The 18602-nt window shown below is 39.6% G+C and overlaps 1 protein-coding gene across 5 annotated transcripts in view; it reads right to left on the bottom strand.

Annotated features, from left to right (window-relative positions):
* Positions 1 to 12909: 12909 nt before the first annotated feature.
* The window catches only part of CPLANE1 (ciliogenesis and planar polarity effector complex subunit 1), a 197196-nt gene continuing 191503 nt past the window's right edge, over positions 12910 to 18602 (bottom strand). For all 5 annotated transcript variants that reach the window (XM_073236980.1, XM_073236989.1, XM_073236985.1 and 2 more), the window contains 2 exons: positions 14389 to 14564; positions 12910 to 13993 (listed from right to left, as the gene is read on the bottom strand). In XM_073236980.1, the coding sequence (XP_073093081.1) occupies positions 13826 to 13993; positions 14389 to 14564 (344 nt within the window). In that variant the 3' untranslated portion in view covers positions 12910 to 13825. The remainder of the gene's footprint in view (positions 13994 to 14388; positions 14565 to 18602) is intronic.

Below are 18602 nucleotides of genomic sequence, written 5' to 3'. Positions count from 1 at the left end.
GAAGAATGTGTGAGATTTTTAGGTAGAATGGTTCTGGAATTAAAGTGCAGAGTGTGACTGTAGAAGTGAATTAGTAAAGTGAGGAGTGAAGTTTGTCACTGGAGAGAGAGAGCAAGGTCATAGGGTACATTCTGCACTCTTCCTGAGCTTACAATGTTACATTTTTATTTCCTTTAATATTAACAGTTTAACTCAGCAACCACTTGGTATTGACTCTTGTTCTTCTCTGTTTAGGTTTTTGCAAGTTCAGTCATTTGACAAGAATTTGCTGAGTGCCTACTATGAGCAATGACCTGTGCCAGACCTACTGGCAGTAAGCCTGTGTGCTAGTGGTAGAGACAGGAAAGAAACCAAAGTACACAGGTGCACACCTAACTAGATTACAGTGGAAATGAGCGCTTGAAAGGAAAAGGAACAGAAGCTGTGAATGCATGTAGCTCTTAAGTAGTCCGGAAGGCTGGGGGATGTCAAAAAGGCTTCTTTTCCAAGTAAAATTAATCCTCAGATAAAACCCGATATATAATGCATATAACATACCAAAATGTTGGTTGAACTATTGAGAAATGGAAAATAATTTTTTAAGAATTTTCCCAGCAATTAATTAATTAGACACATGACAGTTGAGTTCTGAAGTCTGAGGGGAAAAATAGATACACGAAATGCAAAGAGAATCCCAAATTGATGACACAGCATATACAGAGGCCCTGAAGAAACAAGCATATTGCCTTCAGGAACTTCATAGTTCAGGTGAATGGCAGAGAACAAATCAGAGTAGAATAATGAAACCGATTAAATTAAAAATCAGAGTAGAATGATGAAGCCGATTAAATTAATGGGCCAAATCCTGCTTTTGTAGACCATGCTAAGGATATTCTATGACCAACAGGGGGCCGTTAAAGAAATTAAGATGTGTAGGAGAGGAATAGGGACTTACATTTCTGGAATCAAATTTGCAGTTTTAAAAGATCACTGGCAACAGTTAGACCATGACTGGAGGGGGCCTTAAAATCCAAGGGAAAGATGATAACAGGCCGGAGTGGTGGTAGTACAAGAAGAGGAGTGGCCTCCTTTGTAGGAATGATGAGGTCTGTCAAGTGGGTCACATAGATTTAGTTGGCTAGTATTTAAATTTTAATAAGGAGAGACGAGGTTTGAATTTCCTTATAAGATCTAGTGACTGAGACAGGTTTTCCTGGGTTGTTATCCACATGGACAACAGCATGATTTGTTCACCTGGAGGATGGCCTATAAGGAATAACTGTTATTTAAACTGAGGAAAGGAATCAAAAGATTTGGCTGGGTCAATTTCTGCCTAGCTTAAAGGCATTAAAAATTAATTGAATCTTTAAAATCCTGCCTTATTAACAATTCAGTGTAATTTAAAAATAAAAATTTTAACAGGTCAGGCTTTTAGTGCAATAATAGTTTCTAAATTTCAATATTTAACTTTTCTAATTAAGTTTAAAAAATAATCCCTTATTCACAGAGGCAACCTCTTCAAACTCTTTTAGCTCTTTCTTCAGGTAGGTATACCTATATTTCTAAAGATACACTGTGTATATAATTTGCTCATTCTAGACCTTATGTATTGAATTATATTATGATCTGTTGACTTTTTTTTTAATAATAGATAAGGACTTGGCTCTTATACACTTCCCCTCTCCTCCCAGTATGGGTATCACTATATTTAATGAGCATTTATGTTTACAAACTAAATATTGTTCAAATCAGAGCCAACATTTACTGTACAATGAATATGTTTCTTTTCTATACTCTTGTGTTTCCTTTGGTGAAATTGTTTTGACTTCACATAATTTCAACATAGAAATTTTTCATTTTCTCGGAGTGCTTTCACATCATTCATTTGTTTGAGTTACCACCACCACCCAATTCCTCCATCAAGAAACTAAGAGGATTTGGATTAAAGATGGCAGCATGAGAGGAGAGACAGAGGCTTCCTCCTAAAACCATATACAATTAGAAAATACAGTTGGTAAAACTAATCCTGAAAGAGCAATAGGAAAGAGGACAGCGCCAGACTGCATACACCTGGAGAAAAGAGCAGACCTCATGGAAGAGGATAACGTTCCAAAGCTGTGGCCTGGTGGGACCCAAGCCCTTCCCCCACCCCAGCTCACCAGCAGGAGTAAGAGAAACTGAGCAGGGAGGGATTGGAGGCCTGGGACTGCTGAATACCTAGGTCCAGAGATCTGCGCTGGGAGCACAAATCTGCATTACATGGTGCTTTCATGATACACGTGTGATTATGGGGTTGGAAAGCTAAGACAGGCAGAATTCCTGGAGAGACTGAGATTCCAGCCACTGTGGAAAGCAGGAATCCATATCCTGCTGCTCTGGGACAAAAGCTTATACCTGCGTGCTCAGCCCACTGGTTCAGGCAGTGGAGACAGGCACAGCAGCTGGGAAGCAGGAAACAGCTCTTTCCTTCCCCCAGGCACCAGTACCGTTCCCTGCCCCTGACATTGCTTCAGGGCTGAGCAGCTCCAGAATACAGCTAGCTACTGGGCACTGGAGGGTGCCATATACAACTATGAAAGGCCAAAGGAATCTGGTCCAGAGTAACATTAATATAACACCAGAGAAAGATTTAACTGACATAGACCTTATGACTTACTGAAAGGGAGTTCAAAATAAAGATCATCAACATGCTAATGGAGGTATGGAAAGATATCCAAGAACTAAGGAATTAATTCTGGTCGGAGATCCAATCATTGAAGAGCACGATGGAGGGGACTAAAAGTGGAGAAGACGATAAATGAAATAAAAACTAGAGAAGAGGAATACAAAGAAGCTAAAGCACAAAGAGAAAAAAGGATCTCTAGGAATGAAAGAATATTAAGAGAACTGTATGACCAAACGGAACAATATTCACATTAGAAGGATACCAGAAGAAGAGAGAGAGAAATGGATAGAAAGTGTCATTGAGGAGGTAGTTGCTGAAAACTTCCCCAGTCTGGGGAAGGAGATAGTCTCTCAGGCCACGGAGATCCACAGATCTCCCAACACAAGGGACCCAAGGAAGACAACACCAAGACATATAGTAATAAAATTGGCAAAGATCAAGGACAAGGACAAACTATTAAAAGCAGCCAGAGAGTGAAATAAGATCACAAACAAAGGAAAGCCCATCAGGCTAACATCAGACTTCTCAGCAGAAACCTTATAGGCCAGAAGGGAGTGGCATGATGTATTCACTGCAATGAAGCAGAGGGCCTGGAACCAAAATTACTTTATCCGGCAAGATTATCATTTAAATTTGAAGGAGGGATTAAATAATTTCCGGATAAGCAAAAGCTGAGAGAATTTAGCTCCCACAAACCATCTCTACAGTCTATTTTGGAGGGACTGCTATAGATGGAAGTGTTCCTAAGGTTGAATAGCTGTCACCAGAGGTAATAAAACCACAGTAAAGAAAGTACAACAGGTAATTACTAAGCAAATGAAAAATTAAATTAACTATCCCCAAAGTCAATCAAGGGATAGACAAAGAATACAGAATATGATACCTAATATATAAAGAAAGGAGAAGAAAGAAAAAGGAGGAGAAAAAGAAAAGAACCTTTAGATCGTGTTTGTAACAGCATATTAATTGAGTTAAGTTTGACTCATAGATAGTAAGGAAATTAACCTTGAACCTTTGGTAACCACGAATCTAAAGCCTGCAATGGCAATAAGTACATACCTATCGATAATCAGCCTAAATGTAAATGGACTGAATGCACCAATCAAAAGACACAGAGTCACTGAATGGATAAAAAAACGAGACCCATCTATATGCTGCTTACAAGAGACTCACTTGAAACCCAAAGACATACACAGACTAAAAGTGAAGGGATGGAAAAAGATATTTCATGCAACTAACAGAGAAAAAAGCAGGAGTAGCAGTACTTGTATCAGACCAAATAGACTTCAAAACACAGAAAGGAGCAAGAGAAAAAGGACACTACATAATGATAAAGGGGTCAATCCAACAAGAAGATATAAACATTATAAATATCTATGCTCCCAACACAGGAGCACCTACATATGTGAAACAAATACTAATAGAACTAAAAGGGGAAATAGAATGCAATGCATTCATTCTAGGAGACTTCAACACTCCACACACTCCGCAGGACAGCTCAACCAGACAGAAGATAAGTAAGGAGACAGAGGCACTGAACAACACACTAGAACAGATGGACCTAACAGACATCTACAGAACTCTACAGCCAAAAGCAACAGAATACACATTCTTCTCCAGTGCATATGGAACACTTTCAAGAATAGATCATATACTAGGCCACAAAAAGAGCCTCAGTAAATTCAAAAATACTGAAATTGTACCAACCAGTTTCTCAGATCACAAAGCTATGAAACTAGAAATAAATTACACAAATAAAATGAAAAATCCCACAAACACATGGAGGCTTCACAACATGCTCCTAAATAACCAACGGATCAATGACCAAATAAAAACAGACATCAAGCAATATACGGAGACAAATGACAACAATAATTCAACACCCCAAAATCTGTGGGACACAGCCAAGGCTGTGTTAAGAGGAAAGTATACTGCAATACAGGCCTACCTAAAGAAAGAAGAACAATCCCATATAAGCAGTTTAAACTCACAATTAATAAAACTAGAAAAAGAACAACAAATGAGGCCCAAAGTCAGTAGAAGGAGGAACATAGTAAATATTAGAGCAGAAATAAATAAAATAGAGAAGAATAAAACAATAGAAAGAATCAATGAAAGCAAGAGCTGGTTCTTCGAGAAAATAAACAAAATACATAAACCCCTAGCCAGACTTATCAAGAAAAAAAGATAGTCTACACACATAAACAGAATCAGAAATGAGAAAGGAAAAATCACTATGGACACCACAGAAATACAAGGAATTATTAGAGAATATTATGAAAAATTATACACTAACAAACTGGATAACCTAGAAGAAATGGACAACTTTCTAGAAAAATACAGTCTTCCAAGGCTGACCCAGGAAGAAACAAAACCTGAACAGACCAATTACCAGCAACAAAATTGAACTGGTAATCAAAAACCTACCTAAGAACAAGCCCCTGGACCAGATGTACACCGCTGAATTTTATCAAACATTTAGTGAAGAACTAATACCCATTCTCCTTAAAATTTTCCAAAAAATAGAAGAGGAGGAAATACTTCCAAACTCATTCTATGAGGCCAGCATCACTCTAATATCAAAACCAGGCAAAAATACCACAAAAAAAGAAAATTACAGACCAATATCCCTCATGAACATAGATGCAAAAATACTCAATAAAACATTAGCAAACCGAATTTTAAAATACATCAAAAAGATCATCCATCGTGATCAAGTTGGATTTATGCAAGGATGGTACAACATACGAAAATCCATCAATATCATCTAGCACATCAACAAAAAGAAGGACAAAAACCACATAATCATCTCCATAGATGCTGAAAAAGCATTTGACAAAATTCAACATCCATTCATGATAAAAACTCTCAACAAAATGGGTATAGAGAGCAAGTACCTTCACCTAATAAAGGCCATATATGACAAACCCACTGCCAACATTATACTTAACAGCGAGAAGCTGAAAGCTTTACCTTTAAGATCGGGAACAAGACAAGGATCCCACTCTCCCCACGTATTCAACATAGTCCTGGAGGTCCTAGCCACGGCAATCAGACAACAAAGAAATAAAAGGCATCCAGATTGGCTAGGAAGAAGTTAAACTATCCCTGTTTGCAGATGACATAATATTATACATAAAAAACCCTAAAGAATCCACTCCAAAACTAATAGATCTAATAATACCTGAATTCAGCAAAGTAGCAGGATACAAAATTAATACAGAGAAATCAGGAAAACAAATCCATTAACAATTGCATCAAAAAGAATAAAATACTGAGGAATAAATCTAACCAAGGAAGTGAAAGACCTATACTCTGAAAACACTCATGAGAGAAATTAAAGAAGATACCACTAAATGGAAACACATCCCATGCTCATATATAGGAAGATTAACATTGTCAAAATGGCCATTCTCCCTAAAGCAATCTATAGATTCAATGCAATTCCTATCAAAATACTAACAGCATTCTTCAACAAACTAGAGAAAATCATCCTAAACTTCATATGGAACCACAAAAGACCTCAAATAGCCAAATCAATCCTGAGAAGGAAGAATAAAGCTAGGGGAATTATGCTCCCCAACTTCAAGCTCTACTACAAAGCCACAGTAATCAAGATAATTTGGTACTGGCACAAGAACAGATCCACAGACCAATGGAACAGACTAGAGAGAGCCCAGATATAAGCCCAAGCATATATGGTCAATTAATACACAATAAAGGAGTCATGGACATACAATGGGGAGATGAAAGCCACTTCAAAAGCTGGTATTGGCAAAACTGGAGAGCTACATGCAAGAGAATGAAACTGGATTATTGTTTAACCCCATACATAAAAGTAAACTCGAAATGGATCAAAGACCTGAATCTAAATCATGAAACCATAAAACTCTCAGAAGACAACATAGGCAAACATCTCCTGAATATAAGCATGAGCAACTTCTTCCTGAACCCATCTCCTCGAGAAAGGGAGTGCATCAAACTAAAAAGTTTCTGTATGGCAAAGGACACCATCAACAGAACTAAAAGGCAGCCTACAGTATGGGAGAATATATTTGTAAAACATATCCGACAAGGGGTTAACATCCAAAATATATAAAGAACTTACACACCTCAACACCCAAAAAGCAAATAACCCGATTAACAAATGGGCAGAAGATATGAAGAGACAGTTCTCCAAAGAAGAAATTCAGATGGCCAACAGACACATGAAAAGATGCTCCACATCACTAATCACCAGGGAAATGCAAATTAAAACCACAATGAGATATCACCTCACACCAGTAAGGATGGCCAGCATCGAAAAGACTAAGAACAACAAATGCTGGTGAGGATGCAGAAAAAGGGGAACCCTTCTACACTGCTGGTGGGAATGTAAGCTAGTTCAACCATTGTGAAAAGCAGTATGGAAGTTCCTCAAAAAACTAAAAACAGAAATACCATTTGACCCGGGAATCCCACTCCTTGGAATATACTCAAAGAATACAACTTCTCAGATTCAAAAAGACACATGCACCCCTATGTTCATCGCAGCACTTTTTACAATAGCCAAGATATGGAAGCAACCTAAGTGTCCATCTGTAGATGAACGGATAAAGAAGAGGTGGTACATATACACAATGGAATACTATTCAGCCATAAGAAACCAATCCGACCATTTGCAACAACATGGATGGAGCTGGAGGACATTATGCTCAGTGAAATAAGCCAAGCGGAGAAAGACAAATGCCACATAATTTCCCTCATTTGTGGAGTATAACAATGAAGCAAAACTGAAGGAACAAAATGGCAGCAGACTCACAGACTCCAAGAATGAACTAGTGGTTACCAAAGGGGAGGGGTATGGGAGGGTGGGTGGGGTGGGAGGGAGAAGGAGATTGAGGAGTATTATGTTTAGTACACATGGTGTGAGGATCACGGGGAGAACAGTGTAGCACACAGAAGGGACATAGTGGAGCTCTGGTAACTTGCTGCACTGATGGACAGTGACTGCATTTGGGGTATGGGTGGTGACTTGATAATATGGGTAAATGTAGCAACCACATTGTTTTTTCATGTGAAACCTTCATAAGAGTGTGTATCAATCATACCTTAATAAGAAATATTTTTAAAAAACTAAGAAACTCCTTCTGGAAGTTGTCCTTTCCTTTGCGCCAATCTGGAGTGATTTTCCAGAACTGTTGCAGAAGTGTTGTACGAGACTTTTCCTGCCCTTCTGGTTGGACCCCGAGCCTGTGTCTGGAACCCATGCCTTGCTCCTTTTTACTTAAACATGTTCGGTTTGCTTGAATATATCCTGCTGCAGTTTCCTAAGATTGGACGCATAGGGACACACTTTTCGAATCAGTAAGTATCTGAAAGTGTCTTTATTCTCACTTCATGATTGATAGCTGGGTCTAGAATTTGATATTGAAAATTTGCTTTAACTGGGCTGTGCAGTTGCTGCTAACAGGGCTGCCACCATAGTGATACTGCTCCTTTTATATGAACTGTGTTAATCTCTTTTTAGAAACTTTTAGGATGCAAATTCCACTATGATGTCCTTTAATGAATCTCTTTGTAAAATTCATTTTGTAAGGAATATATATATAGCCTTTTGATCTTTTGATCTGTGTCCTTAGCATTGGAGAATTTTCTTTGATAAATTTCTCCACTTTAGTGTCTTTATTCTCTCTCTAATTGCTGTTAGACATTATTCTTCCTGAACTGATCTTCTCCATTAATTTTCAGCGCCCCCCCCCCCTTTTTTTTATCTTTTGACTCGGTTTCTGAATTTTTCAAATTTATCTTATCTCTTCTATTGAATTTAATTTCAGCCATATTTTAAATTTGAAAGAGTTTCTTATTCTCTGCCCCTCTCTTACAGAACTTGTTCTTATTTGATGAATGAAACATCTCATGTCTGTCAGATTAACAAGTAGAATTCACAGTTGGCATTTGGAGGACAGAACTCAAGTCACTGCCAGTGCTTCAGTGTGTTCAGGTTTAAGAAGGCCGGTGTGGGTAGAATTGCAATATTTCTAGACTCTATCCCCTGGCTTTAGTTCATCTGCATATCAACAGCTGTTTCTAAGGGGTGGAGAGTCGTCCATCTCCATATCAGTGGGTAATTACCTGGGCTACCAAGGGCTTACTTGAATCTGAGAGGTTGGGGAGAGGATTTTCTTATTTCTGCCACAGCAGGACAGAGAGACACACACACACAGGATGGCTTTTTGTAAGCAATAAATGGGTTTTGGGTTTTAAACTTTCTCTCTTTGACTGATATCGGTTTCAGCTAGGTATTTTGCCCTGGCATTTTCCTCTCCCAGGATTTACAGCTGGTAAATCACATTTGTTGTTCCTTTGAGTGAATTGTAAACTGTTCTAGAATTTTAAACTTGAGTCAGACAGATGGAGATAAATTTAACTGCTTTATTGTCAGTAAAGCCAGAATAGGGAACATATTATAACCTGGACCTACACCCGCAATCAAGGTTGCAGCCATGTGCCCCATATCTAGACTCTGAGATTCCTCTGCCGGATGGAGGATTCTACAAGGCAAATACTTAATCTCCTTAGCCTACTGTAGGAGAAATTGCTGCTCCTCTGTCATCAAGCACCAAAAGGATAGACAGAGAGAATGAAGTCACACATATTCTTCGTTTTTAGTAAGTGTATTGCACTTATTTTTAAAATGGAATCAACTTATGTTGAACTCTTGCCACTCACAAATCAGAAGTACAGATCCTCTTTATTAACAGAAACAATTGCATGGAAATATAGGGTTTCTTTCCTCTGTCAATTTTAGTTTTAAAAAATTTTCTTCAATTTTCTGTGTGTTCTGTTTCCTCTATTATTTGCCCTTTTAATTTGGTTTCCTTAATGGCACAGGGCCATAGTTGGGATACTGAACACACATGAATGGTCAGGGTGTAGAGCAGAGCGTAAAGGAGAGTGGAGCGCTGGAGGCCTCTGCCAGTGTGACTTCCACACAGGTATCAAGTGCATCTTCCTTTCTCCTGTTTCCTCAGCAAAGTCCGAGGTTTGATTTCTTACAGAAAAGCTAAGCAGGGCACAAAGCATGGTACAGAGTAACTGTTTGAATTGTTGAGAAATGGAAAATGCTATAAGCAATAATGGCTTGTCATTATTTCATCAAACACTGAGTATATACCATATGCTAGAATCTGTGGGTGCTGAAGAGAAAGGCAGGCTCAAGTCAGTACCCATGTCCATAGGTATAATAATTTCTTGGCAGAAGCTCTGTGTTTGAGCTTCCTTTGTTGACAAGATTCTAACTCAACCAGAATAGAGTAGGACACTCGGATGTGGCTCTGGTTTAGTGATACACTATAGTAAATGCTGTATAACTCATTTTCTAACACAAATGTGAGATTGTCTTGAGAAATTAAGGAGTCCTTTTGATTGGAAGTACTCCCAAGCATGGTAAGTGCTTAAAATCCACATAGGGAAAGTGCTTCTTTTAATCCATGTGATCAGGGTATGAAGTCCAGACACTTTCTTCCAAGTAAAATGGTCCAAAATACACTCATGTGGATGCTCGTGTTCAGAAACACTAAAGCAAAACAGTCATATTGCAGTTTCTGAAGACTGAGAACATATCCAAGCTAGAGGCTGGGCTATGATTATCTGTCTTCTAGTGAACACCTGCCGTCCCTCATTCCTCATTTTCAGGCTTGGTGTATGAATGTTAAAGTTCACTGAGACTATAGGGAAGACTTCTACTTCCAGCTGTAATGGAGTAACTGGCACCTGACTAACCTGCCTGCCTTAACCATAAAACTGGACAAAATATGTGAGGCAACTGCTCATAGACATTGGACAGCTGCACACAGACGGCGGTCCCTGAGAGAAGGGCAGCACGTGAGGTGAGTCTCCTGAATGCCTGGTTCTCTGCATGGGGTTACTGTCCTGACTCCAGCACAATGAGCTAGAGCCCAAACATGCCACAGTGGTCCCACTGAGCTGAGGAGCCTGAGATCAGAGCTCAGGGTGGCAACAATAGCTGGAATCTGCAGTAGAGCAAGAGAAAAGGAAGCTCGACAGAGAGGATCCCAGAGGTCTGTGTGGTGTTTCCTGTAAGTCCTTGAATAAGACCTGAGTTGCTTGTATTCAGTGCAAGACTACATATACTTCACCAGACTGCAGCTACAACAAGGTTGAGCAGCCCTGGAGGAAGCTTGGGGAGAGGTCTGGCCAGCACCTCATTAACACTGCAGGCATCTAGGTCAGACATCGTAAAGGCTCATCTTAGAGGGAAAGACCTTGCCTTACAATAAGGGCTACCAAAAAAAAAAAAAAAATGAGGATAAAATACAGTTCAGCCAATGAAACCTGAAAGAATTCATTGCCAGAAGAGATTAACTGCACTATAAGAAATGCTAATCTTCAGGCTGAAGAGAAATACTAGATAGAATTTGAATCTACAGGAAGAAATGAAAAAGCCCTGGAAATAATAGTCTCCCTAAGAGATAGTCAGAAATGGGCAGAAAAAAATGAATGATACTACTATAAAGCCACAATAATCAAGATGATTTGGCACTGACACAAGAACAGACCCACAGATTAATGGAATAGAATAGAGTCCAGATGTAAACCAACACATATATGGCCAATTAATATATGATAAAGGAGCCATGAACATATAATGGGGAAATGACAATCTCTTCAACAACTGGTATTGGCAAAACTGGACAGCTACATGTAAGACAATGAAACTGGATTAATGTCCATACAAAAAAGTAAACTCGAAATGGACCAAAGACCTGAATGTAAGTCATGAAACCATAAAACTCTTGGAAGATAACATAGGCAAAACTCTCTTGAATATAAACATGAGCAACTTCTTCATGAACACATCTCCTCAGGCAAGGGAAACAAAAGCAAAAATGAACAAGTGAGACTACATCAAACTAAAAAGCCTCTGTACAGCAAAGGACACCATCAGTCAAACAAAAAGGCATCCTATGGTATGGGAGAATATATTCATAAATGACATACCTGATAAGGGGTTGACATCCAAAATATACAAAGAGCTCATGCACCTCAACAAACAAAAAGCAAATAATCCAGTTAAAAAATGGGCAGAGAATCTGAACAGACACTTCTCCAAAGAAGAAATTCAGATGGCCAACAGATACATGAAAAGATGCTCCATATCACTAATTATCAGGGAAATGCAAATTAAAACCACAGTGAGATACCGCCTCACACCAGTTAGGATGGCCAGTTTCAAAAAGACAAAGTACAACAGATGCTGGCAAGGATGTGGAGAAAGGGAAACGAACCCTCCTACACTGCTGGTGGGAATGTAAGCTAGTTCAACCATTGTAGAAAGCAGTATGGAGGTTCCTCAAAAAACTAAAAACAGAAATACCATTTGACCCTGGAATTCCACTCCTAGGAATTTACCCAAAGAAAGCAAGGTCCCTGATTCGAAAAGACATGTGCACCCCTATGTTTATTGCATCACTGTTTACAATTGCCAAGATACAGAAGCAACTTGTGTCCATCAGTAGATGACTGGATAAAGAAGACGTGGTACATATGCACAATGGAATATCATTTGAGCCATAAGAAGAAAACAAATCCTACCATTTGTAACATAGATGGAGCTGGAGGATATTATGCTCAGTGAAATAAGCCAAGCGGAGAAAGACAAATACCAAATGATTTCACTCATGTGTGGAGTATAACAATGAGGCAAAACTGAAGGAACAAACAACAGCAGACTCACAGACTCCAAGAAGGGACTAGCGGTTACCAAAGGAAAGAGGTGGGGTAGGGTGGGTGGGGAGGGAGGGTGAAGGGGATGAAGGGGCGTTATGATCAGCACACATAATGTAGGGGGGGGCACAGGGAAGGCAGTATAGCACAGAAGACAAGTAGTGACTCTATAGCATCTTACTACACTGATGGACAGTGAGTGCAATGAGGTGTATGGGGAACTTGATATGGGTGAATGTAGTAACCACAAATATTGCTCATGTGAAACCTTCATAAGATTGTATATCAATGATACCTTAATTAAAAAAAAAGAAATTATACTGCTGCAAAGCCAGTTTACTTGTGAAATGGTGAGATGAGATACTTAGTGTAAAGTGGTAAGGTATTGACTGTTAAATAACACTGTTAGCCCCAAAGCAGCAGTTCTCAAACTTTTTGTTCTCCTTATACTCATAAAAATTATTGAGGACCCTAAAGAGCTGTTGTTTGTTTATGTGGGTTTCTTTCTATCTCTCTCAATGAGAAAAATGGCACAGTTTTAGTTTTACAAATCTCTTTAATGTTTGGCTTAACAGAAGACAGCTGAATTCTCATACCTGCTTCCATATTCAACTTGTTGAGGACTACATGAAAAAATTGGTCTCACACACAGGTGTGTAGTTGGAAAAGGAGGAGTATTTCATAGCCTTTTCAGAAATTGACAAGTGGGTGGTTTTTAATTTGTTCTCATAAATGTATTGACAAAAATTACGGCATTGTTTGGGTTGTAGTACCAGAAACTACCCAGGTCTCTACACTGTGGTGCTTACAGAGTTAACACGAGCCTTTTGGAGTCAGGGCTCATATTCCTTTTCTTTCCCGCCCAAAACGTCCATCCCTGTTTCTTCCTCCAGGCTATGGGACAGAGGACAGACCTGGCCTATGTGAAACTTGGCTTATTTTGAAGTTCAGGATTGATGGGAGGTGATTGGTTCCCTCTAATTCCTAGGCCAAGCCCTGCACAGTTGATATGTTTTAAAATGAAATCCACTATTGAGTGTTTCAAGTGATACTAAGAATTTCTTCCCTCTAAGTTGTTGTTTCTCAAAACTCAGGAGTTAGTTAGTAAAGAAGGAGGCAAGATAAAAGATTTTTATTGAAAATAGTTTAAATATTTTGCAAACTTGGCTTGAAAGGTACTTTTCATTCTTCATTTAAAAAATTATGCCTAAAGGTAAGTCAAATGCAAAACCATTATCTATAGTTAGACAACCCTTTCCCAATGAAGGCATAATTACTGAAAAATGTTTATTTTTCCTCTTGAAGTGGCCAATCCAGGTAAACTATGGCTGCAGGTGGTAAATTCATATCCACTTCCTTCATTGTTTCTCTCCCTTCTTAAACACACAAATATTTCAGAACTACATCACTGAGGTGCTGGCCTTTGCCCAGAAACAGAATGGTATCTGGGTTTTACAGGTCTAGGGCCCAGTGCACAGACAGGCTCCTGTCCTCCACACTGGCCACCATGTCTTCAATGGCAGTCCAGTCGAGCTTGCTGAGGATACTGCCGGTGCTCTCAGACATGCTGGCCGTGCCATGTCCCCCAAAAGGCTCTAGCTCTTCACTTGGTGACAAGTCCTATCAAAATAAGAAACATATAATTTGTAATCCCAGCCTAAGAAAAAATAATGGAGCATGAACTAAGCCTTCCAAAGATTCCAGAGTTGCTCGTTTACCCACTGGTGAAGGAAATATGAAGAGAATCAGGGATGTACTTCATCTGACACAACTAGGTACTGGCACCAGATCTGAAGAATGGACAGAATGGATTTTTATACCTGTAGTATGATTATCTGTTCTTACAAAGCCAAGGAAAATTCTGAAAGGTAAATGCTGAAGTACATATCAAAGGTGGTGATGCTTTGAATCATTACTTCAAACTAACCTAACAGTTTCTCTAAATCCCACAAGAAGCAACAAATAAAAAAACTGAAAAACACAGAGAATCACTAGGCAAACTGCACAATGCATACTTGTAGAAGCGAACTGTGGTTCTCATGAAGACCCTTTCGGCTGGCTGACGGCAGCACCCAGGGACTTCCCGCAGTCTCCTCACGCTCATGGTCCACGCACACGTGCGTGGTCTCAGGGGCACACACAGCACGGCCACGGCTCTTCGCAGGCTGTAGACCACGACACGGAGTATAGTCTTTCAAGAGAAGAGAACAAAGCATACACTGGGATGCATTCCTTGATAAATCTGTTCGTTTATATTCACTTTTATCATCAAATCCAAGACAGTCACTTTTAAACCTAATATTGGAATCATTAAGTCTGGATATGGTTTGTTTAAGAGTTCTAACAATTCCTGTCAGTGTGAGAGAAGGAAATTGAATCTTGGCCACATCCTTATTTTAAAAGTAATGGTAACCTCAAGGACAGGAGAGGCCACAGACATAATAGCACTATGGAAAAGTTCCAAATTCAAACTTGGGTGAACTCCGAGAGTGGGGCCTTTCTTGTCTCTTATGGAAAAAAAACTTTCATCCAAAGTTTTTTCATCCCAGCTAGTGCCAGAGGCAGCTAAGCAAATCCATCAACCAACAGTGCTTCTCTGAACAAGGCCTTAAGGGAGCAGCCCCATGTGACACACTTAATGTTCCAAAGGTGGTGTTATAGCCTGGTCTGTCTCTCACCAAGGCAGCTGAAAGAAACACCCAGGACATAGGGTCTGATGGGAGGTAAACACCGATGCCACCAATCAGTGACTCCCTGGAGAAGAGGGACGAAGCCTTGTGCCACCTGGCCTTACAGCTCTATGATTCCATGTGCTAAGAGCTACAGATACCTCCAAGAAACCAGCCCCCCAAAACAGTAAGAGCACACATTTTGTCACTTCCTATGGGCTAAGCACTTTACCTGCATACATGTCCAAAACCAAACCCATTTCCCCCCCAAAATCTTTCCCATCCCAGAAATGCTCAGGTTCAAGTCCAACTGTCCTTTATCCTTTTCTTTCTTACACATCCTATAACTGATCCATCAGCAAGTCTTAATTTGGTCTGCCTTCAAAATTTATTCCAAATCTAAAACTTTCCCTTATTCTATTATAACCCTGGTCCAAGCAACAGCTCTGTGCTTATCTGCCTTCTTATTTTTTGAAAACACGACTTAGATTCTCTCTCTCCTTAATTCCCTCCAGTGGAGTCCCGCCAGATCCAGAATACAGGCCAAGCTCCTTGCCGGGGCCTGTCTCCCAAACCGCATCTCTGGCCACTTTCCCTTATACCAAGCTTGTTCCTGTATCAGAACTTTCAAATTGCTTTTCTCTCTGCCTGGAACTGTTCTCCTTTAGCTTTTACTTTTCATCAGGATCTTCACTCTACTAACACCTTCTCAAAGAGATCCTCAGTAAGAAGGAGCTCCATGGATGGTTGCTGAATGAACACTCTGAAAATCCTATGGGGAAAGTGTTACTAATCCCATTTTGTAAATGAGAAAAGTGGTTATGTAATTTGCCGAAGATGATGGAGATGATCTATGCTCAGAACCTGAGAAAATATATAGTATTAACTTTCTATTCTCTGGAGAGAAGGGAGAACAGTACTCAGAGGACCCTTTAGGATACTCTTCATATTTTAAAGTGAGAAATGGGTCTATCTATCTGGATCCTTAAGGCAGCAGCTTTCCAATAGCTTGCTTCCTAAATTACTGCCAGAGGAAGGGTTGTGGTAACACAGGGCTTGGGATTTTTCTTTTGCTGCCGCACGGGGCTGGGGAAGAAAGAGACTGACACCACTGTGTAGCACCTGTGATTGCCACATTAGCCTCCAATGGGAGTTCTGTGCTCTACTGAAAAAGGCTTGACTTTTTCTCTGCTATTTAAAGACATCACTGAATATTTTGGGATGAGACTAAAAGTTCCTTGTTAATTATTTCAGTAAATATTACTAAGGAAAATACGAAAGAAAAATATTTATGAATGGACAATAGGAATCCATATGTGAACAAACACTGTGGTGAAAAAGAAAATAGCCAGCAAAACACAGAAAGAGTTAAGACTGCGGGATAAAAAAAGAGAAACTAACAGATGATTCAGATGATTAAGCAGTATTATAAACACAGGGATAGGCTGTCTCTCCAAAGATGGAGACAAACAAATGGAGGCAGGGCACTGAAGTTGTTCCTTCAAGCATTCAGGACATGAAAAGAGATTAGCAGAGGCTGTGACCACCAGCTAATCCCACTTCCATCTCTGTTATAATTTACTTGGTATCTAGACTTTGACACTCTTGTTTTGTCAAATGAAATAATTATTGCCATCTAGAAAGAAGGACAAAGTCATCTCCAAGTCACCTAACAATCCTGCTTTACCTATGGGGTATCTATAAACCTTGAGAAGTTATCACTGGCTTTCTCTCATCTTGCTTTAATGAGGGATAGCTTTGTGATTTCCTTTCTTCAGACCAGAGTGCATGTGTCTAGGACTTATTTGGGCTAAAAATATAATATGAAACAAATTCTGTGAAACCAAGCACATGCAAAGCTTTTCAAGGTACGGTGTTCCTGCTCCTAGTGTAGAAGGTGGAAGCTTTCTAAGGGAAAAAGTAAGTGGTATGTCAAGAAGAAGCCTCACAGTGGAAGTGAGGCTGGGAAACGCATCAGCTTCCCTCAGAGGAGCACTCTCTCTCCACAGGGCGGTGAACGCCGCCACTCAGTCGCTGTGTAACATAGTGCCAGACAATCTCTGTAGAGTCTAGCTTAAGGGATCTGAAACTGAACAGTAAAACTGAATCTATTACCTCTGCTCCCCAAAAGAAAACCCTGTTCCTCCTCTTGCCCTGTGTCAATTACTGGGCCACAGTCTAGACATATACCCACGTTAGAAACTTGGAAGTCCTACTCAGTTTCTTCCTTTTGAGGCACAGCTGCAATTAAGACAATGCCAGAAATTTTTATTTGCCTTTCTGTGGGCAAGGCCTCATGCTAGATCATAACTCACTGAAAGAACACAAAACCCTGGGTATGCGGAGCTTTTATAAATAATATAATGCAAATATTCATAATCTCTATCTTTAGGGGTAACATTGTATTTGGGGGCATTTTATCTGTTAAGCCAAGCATTGCTAGATATTTGCTTATAAAAGAATAAAGAGCTTTGGGGTACTCTAAACTAGAAAAGAAAACATTTTACAGAAGACTGAGAGGCTTTGAAAGAAAAAACTAGTCATTATAAAATTAAAAGCACAGGAAATGATGCTTCTAGGACTCGAATTAATTGTAGTAACTAGAGGCTTGGGTTTTAGTGCATACAATGAGCAGTATGGGGGAAAAAATAAGTATAATTTCTAGAAAAATACAGCCCTCTACAATAAAATATGACAGATAAGCTACATAGCAGATTAGACACAGCTGAAGAGAGATGTGGGTAAACTTTGCAGAAACATAAATCTGCAATGGACACAGCAGTGGAGAAAGGGGCCTAACAGAAATAGAGTATATTTCTCATCATTTTTATAGCATATGTGTTTTCATCATTATCCCTACCAAATTTAGTTCTTTTCTGTAAATTGGGATAATGCCACAAACCTGCTGGCTTAAATATGACATCATGCATGTAAAGGTATTAACAGAATGCTTGGCATCAAGTAAGTTCTCCATATAACTGTTAGCCATCATTTTTACTGTTCTAAGGGGATCTGAGCAGGCCACTGAACTTCTTCTCTAAGCCTCAATTTCCTCAGCTATAAGATAGGGATTTTAGTTGCCTTATTTACCCAGGGTTGTTCTAGAGAGGTTATAGGAGAATGAATGTGGAAGTATTTTTTTAATTGTAAAGAGTAACATGGGGTAAGGGATGTGCTAGGGGGCGACATTAGGAATTAAGATCCTTAGGTTCAGTTTCTCTCTCTAGTCCATCAGAGCACAGCTAATTTGGGCAAGTATTCAAAGATGGGGCAAAATTGGGCCTCAAATCCCCAAACTTACATGGGTCTGTGCGCCAGGACTCCCATCACAGCCCCTTCCTGTGCTGTTGTTTTTATGTTTAGCACTGTGCTCCTAGACCCATAATAAACATTCTCACAATTACAATCTGTATTTTGCAGGTGAGAAAATTGAAACTTATACAAACAGGTTAGGAATTTGCCTGAGGCTGCAGAGTAAGTGGTGAATTAGGATTCCAAACAAGCTGACTCCACAGACTCCTTGAACCACTGCACTGCACAGTCACACCCTTCATTCTGAA

This window comes from Manis javanica, chromosome 1 (assembly GCF_040802235.1).
Source record: "Manis javanica isolate MJ-LG chromosome 1, MJ_LKY, whole genome shotgun sequence".
Classification (NCBI taxonomy): domain Eukaryota; kingdom Metazoa; phylum Chordata; class Mammalia; order Pholidota; family Manidae; genus Manis; species Manis javanica.
Note: the sequence above shows the minus strand (reverse complement) of the source record. Positions and strands in the feature narration are given on the sequence as shown.